This window comes from Triticum dicoccoides, chromosome 7B (assembly GCF_002162155.2).
Source record: "Triticum dicoccoides isolate Atlit2015 ecotype Zavitan chromosome 7B, WEW_v2.0, whole genome shotgun sequence".
Taxonomy (NCBI): Eukaryota; Viridiplantae; Streptophyta; class Magnoliopsida; order Poales; family Poaceae; genus Triticum; species Triticum dicoccoides.
In genome coordinates, this window is record NC_041393.1 from 149837273 (window position 1) to 149842699 (window position 5427).

At 41.4% G+C, this 5427-nt stretch overlaps 1 protein-coding gene across 1 annotated transcript in view; it reads right to left on the reverse strand.

The window, feature by feature from the left end:
* Nucleotides 1-5202, reverse strand: part of LOC119341702 (DNA topoisomerase 1-like) — a 17215-nt gene extending 12013 nt beyond the window's left edge. The window contains exons 1-6 of the mRNA XM_037613566.1: nt 5004-5202; nt 3428-4476; nt 1971-2625; nt 1779-1865; nt 771-817; nt 96-205 (exon numbers count right to left, since the gene is read on the reverse strand). Coding sequence (XP_037469463.1) covers nt 96-205; nt 771-817; nt 1779-1865; nt 1971-2625; nt 3428-4476; nt 5004-5096 — 2041 coding nt within the window. The 5' untranslated portion in view covers nt 5097-5202. The remainder of the gene's footprint in view (nt 1-95; nt 206-770; nt 818-1778; nt 1866-1970; nt 2626-3427; nt 4477-5003) is intronic.
* Nucleotides 5203-5427: the final 225 nt, after the last annotated feature.

Here is a 5427-nt window from a genome sequence, read left to right on the forward strand (position 1 = left end):
GGTGCACACCACCACCAAAAAACACACTGAAAATGATTTACGGTAGTGCAGCATCGATAATTGAGTGAACACAGAAGTACAGGAGGGTTTATTACATGGCAACCTCCTTATGCTGGTGGGCCTTATGGCTTCATGGGCCTCTTGAGCATTTTTCACCTTATTCAAGTACTTCCTAATATCCTCTGGTGCATATTGCTCTCCATACCTAGAACAAATACTTGTTAGCAAGAATGGAAACCCCAGGTGACATACTGATAAACAGGAAGGTAACATGTTGAACTCCCAAGATACTGATCTCTCAAACTACTACCTCCGTTCACTATTATAAGATAATTTAACTTTTTTCTAAATCAGATGTATGTAGACACGTTTTAGTGTGTTTGTTCACTCGTTTCAGTTTGTATGTGGTCCATATTGAAATATCCAAAACATAGTGAATGGAGGGAGTAGCTTCTAAAAAACAAGATTAGACAAGAAAAGAAATAAACTCATAAAAATGATACCAGAAAGCTCTCCAGCCATTCCATCAAAAATGCAAAACAATTGAAAGGTTATAAATATTTAGTAATATAGTATCAAATATTATGTCTCACAATATCAATCCCATATATCCTGACAACGAGAAAGAAATGTTGAAATTGGTCACTCAAGCACAAATCAGATTATTGGGCACAATGTAACTGATCAACTAAACATGAAACAAGATAGATTAGCAACCCAGAACAAACTTAGTTAAACAAGCTTCACAAAAAATTCCAATAGAGTATTACCTTTCTTTCACTAACGAACGAATATCTTCTGCGGCTCCATCAGAAATCTTCAATGGGACGGACAGAATAAACAAATAAGGTAACAGTTTCAGGCTATTAAAACAAGTACAGCATAACAATCAACTATCACTGATAACTGACAAGAAATTCTCAAATCAAAGGATAGAAAGTAGTATCTTTCATGCACATATCACAACTAAGATTTTGTAGCCAAATCGAGTATTTGAGTTAATAATGTTCATATATAAACCATTATGTGTTTCATGTAATTGAAGTTGGTATAAAAGTTAACTCACTTGGGCGGGAGTGGATGCACAATCTCACCACCTAAGTTCAAATCATCACTGCTTGAAGAACTCATGCATATATTTCTTCATTAAAATGCACATGAGTTCCTCGTTCGTTTGGGATATTATTACTATTGTAGCTACCCAGGGTACTAGAAATATACATGAATGGAACTAAATAATGAGAAAAGCAAGTCAAGAAATAATAGAGCAGACAGTTTATTTGGAATAGCAGTAAGGACCTATAGAACTCCAATTTCCTGATCAGATGTTTGAGCTGATAACTGAGTTTTTTCTTCTACTAAGCAAAAGCATCCATATTTTGGCCATAGCATCAAGCTGGCATCTCTACTTGAAAAACTTATCGGCTTCCAATCCAAGGATGAGAATTGTCACTGTGTCAGCATCAGATTCAAGCAAGAAACAAAGATCATCCCACTCTATAATCTCCCTCCTTTAACCAAGTGTCACTCCCCTTAAAGACAGCCATGTGGAATCTTTATCTACAGTCACTTGTATATAGAGTGACCAATCTGATGGTTTTTTGTGTGAATGCGCCAATTTAAACCAACAACCACAGATCACAGAAAAGAGACCGGGAGATTGTTTTACCCTACCAACATGATACATTTATAAACAGAAAGACTACTTTGGCAATCAACTTGAGACATTTACAAACAAATACTACTTTGGCAATCAACTAAAGTAGGATGGTACGTACATGAAACCCATCTGTTCTGAGGTACGTTATTAACCCCGTTGTTTGTTCTGACGAAAGACTGATCCCTTCATAAAGCTTCTGGGCTACCTGCATTCAGACAGTGAACCACATGAGTCAAAAGATCACTACATGTAAATGACAGTGTTATAATAGTAAAGCTATGCATCTAAGTTCTTATTAAGTAGAAACAACCTTCATGGTACGCCCTGCACCAAAATGTAGTTTGTTTGCTGCATCCTGCTGAAGGCTGGATGTTATATACGGCATTGGAGGATTCTTGCAAATTTTGCTTCTCTTAACACCTCTTACTTCGAATTGGCAAGAATAAATCCTCTTTTCTATTGCTTGTGCTTCTTCTTGAGAGCTTATAGAAAGCTGATCCAACTTTTTTGAATTGAGAAGCTTTATCCGGGATGTAAGACATAGGCCTTTTGAAGAATCCGAACACTGGGTTTCGAATTCAGTATCAACAGTCCAATATTCCTGCGGGGTAAACCGTTCTATTTCAGTCTCCCGATCACATACAAGAGCCAAAGCTGCAGATTGGACTCGTCCAGCTGACTGACAACCAGGCAACTTCCTCCATAAAAGTGGTGATATGCCAAACCCAATCAAATAATCAAGGGAACGACGTGCAAGGTAAGCATTAACTAAGTCCATATCAATATATCTTGGAGACATTAAAGCGTTTTTAATAGCATCCTCTGTAATTTCATGGAAGACAACTCTTGCAACAGTAACATGGGAACCCAACACACCCGGCTGCTGTTCAAGCATTTCCTTTATGTGCCAAGCAATTGCTTCACCTTCACGGTCAGGGTCAGAAGCGAGAATCAAATTTTCTGCTCTGGAGATAAGAAATAAGCAATAATAACAGAAGACAATCAGCAACAACTTCATAAAGCAGGGGAACTCAACATAGAAGCTTGCACAAGACAAGTTTAGCAAATTTATGTAATATATACAGTTAGCCCTAGTTTTAAGTAAGAATTAACTCAGACACATGTATGACACTTACTATAAGCTGAAGGCAGATCTAGAGAAAGAAAAGGTTTAACTAATTAGCGTATACTTAGATGTGGCAATGAAGAATATAGGCATAAATACTTGAACACAAAACTATCTGCAGGAACAGCTTAACAATAAAAAATCTGCATATGAGACGAATCAACCATCACCAACGCCATATTGTTGTTATAGTTTCTGTCCATGTGTCCTCGAAAGGCTCAAGTTTAGATAGAGCATAATAAATCTAGGAGATTTAAGACATGATACTGTTTATCACTCTGTGCACACTTCACGGACAATCTAAATTATGATCAAAGGTGAATGGCTCATGCATCCAAAAGATATTAGTACTCACAACATTACATTACGTCCAAGAAAGGTTAAAACTACATGTTGTAAAACAGAAACCAAGACGACTGTCATGTGTTCACTCAGTTAAGCCTTGCAGAAAGTGACAAGGATATGGACATATGGTATTGCATGGAATACAAGTTTTTAGAGACAAACATATGACCCATAGAACGTAGAAGTAATTAATTATGTTAATGTGTCATACTTTCCGAGCAACTAATGCATATCAAACATATATGTCAAGAACGAAATTTGAACAAAGTTAGCAACAACCAGCCTATAGAACATACCCTTTCAATGCAACTTTAATGCTTTTAAGGTGTGTCCAGGCAGCAGTAGGCACCTCCCATACCATGCTGAAGTCGTCATCAGGGCGGACAGATTTTGACCTTCCAGCTAGATCTCTCACATGACCATAGCTAGGTAATACTTCATACATGTCCCCAAGGTATTTTTGAATAACTTTTGCTTTTATAGCTGATTCAACAACAACTACTGATTTAGCTACCGGGGGGTAAAGAGGTACAAGTGGCCTCCTCTCGCTACCAGAACTATCAACAGTGGTCTCCATGCAATTCTTTGTTTCAGCGGCTGCAATAGCAGCTGACTCCTTTGCTTTCACAGGTTTCTTCGATCTGGTTACTGTTTTTTTCTCTTTGGAACTACCAACCCCTTTCTTTGGTTTAGATGCGTCGACCTTCTTTTCTTCTTGCTTCGCACTAGCTTTCTCAGTTGTCTTTGCTGCTGTTTTACTAGTTTTAGCAGAAGTGCTCTTTTTCTTGGTAGAAACTTTCTTTTCTTTCACATCTGCACTAACTTCTTTTTTGCTGCCTCTAGAATTCTTCTTCTTTGCAATGTCCTTTTTAGTATCTGTACCACTCTCGCTGCACTTGCTAGTAGATGTGGAAGCCTCATCAGCGATGGTGCTACATGCAGCTAGTGTGCTTTTGCGTCTCTCAGATTTATGGACGTAACTATGGGCAGCACTCCCATCTTCCCTATTTATATTTGGATGGCTAAATGAGCTCTTATTTCTAATGAGAAGCCTTAACTTTTTACCATATGCAGTCGAGAAGAGCCGTGAATTAACACTACTGGTAGCCTTTAAAGCAACTCCACAGATAGCTGCAGCCCTGGAACTTACAGAACTGTGGTACCCCGAGAGCCCAGTAGTCAAAAAGGCACTGCTTCTGAGCTGTAGGGCGAGCTGAGAGCTATTTCTTAGAGACATTTTCCTCGTTGCACTATTCCGTACTGCGACTCCACACATTTGACAAGGACGGAGAGGCGAATAAGGCATGAAGGAGCATGAGTATCTCTGGGAAGTCCCAAAGTGAAGCTGCAAAGGTAACACATACACAATACTTAGAGAGCATGCATAAAAATCCGTGTTTGATCATGCTTATTGGACAGAATCATGAAAAAAAATACTGTAAAAGAAAAGCATGGTGCAAGGGGAAAAGCATTGTCGGTCTATCAGTGCCATATTAATCTTAGTCGTGTTAACAAAAATGAATGATGCTACAGAAGAAGCAGTGGTCTAACTAGAGCAGTATATATAAAACTAAAGCATTGTGTGTTTCGATACAGTGATTCAACACATGGTGTGTAGGTAAAGCATGTCTTTTTCTGGCAACATGAATGCCGGTGTGCTGACATAACATTACATGGTCAAATGAACTATGGACAATGGACAACCACCACTGGCATTGTACCACTACTGTGTCAACAAGGCAAATTGCTCCCATCGAAACTGGTCACACAGGCAAAACGTCGAACACCCATCGCTCACCCGCGAACGCCCCATCAGACGGGGAAGCGTGCTGGTAGTAACGAGCAGGAGGCGAATGGAAATGAATTAATTACCATGGCCGGCGCCGGCGGCAGCGGCTTGGTGGCGAGGGTGACGGCGCGGTGCGCGTAGCCGTGCGGGAGGAGGCGGCGAAGCTGGAGCGCCATTGAGAGGGGCGGGGGCAGGGGCGGAGCTCAGGCGAGGAGGAGCATGGGCGGCTGGCTGAGGGGGTCTAGCTAGGGTTTTAGGTGGGAGTGGATAGGGGGGGAGGGGGGGAGGGGGGGAAGAGGCGGCGGCGGCTTCCAGTCCCAATGGCCGCGGACGCCTCTGCCCTTCAATCAGGAGCGGTTCTCCCTCGGGCCCTCCCACAGCGCGAGCCACGCCACCATTCTTTCTCTTCGGCTCTGGCGCCTCGTGGCTGTCCCTGGGCCTCTCTTGCTCTTGGGCCCGCGGGGCAGCCGCCAGCGGGTGTTAATGCCTGTGTGTGTGGTACGGGCG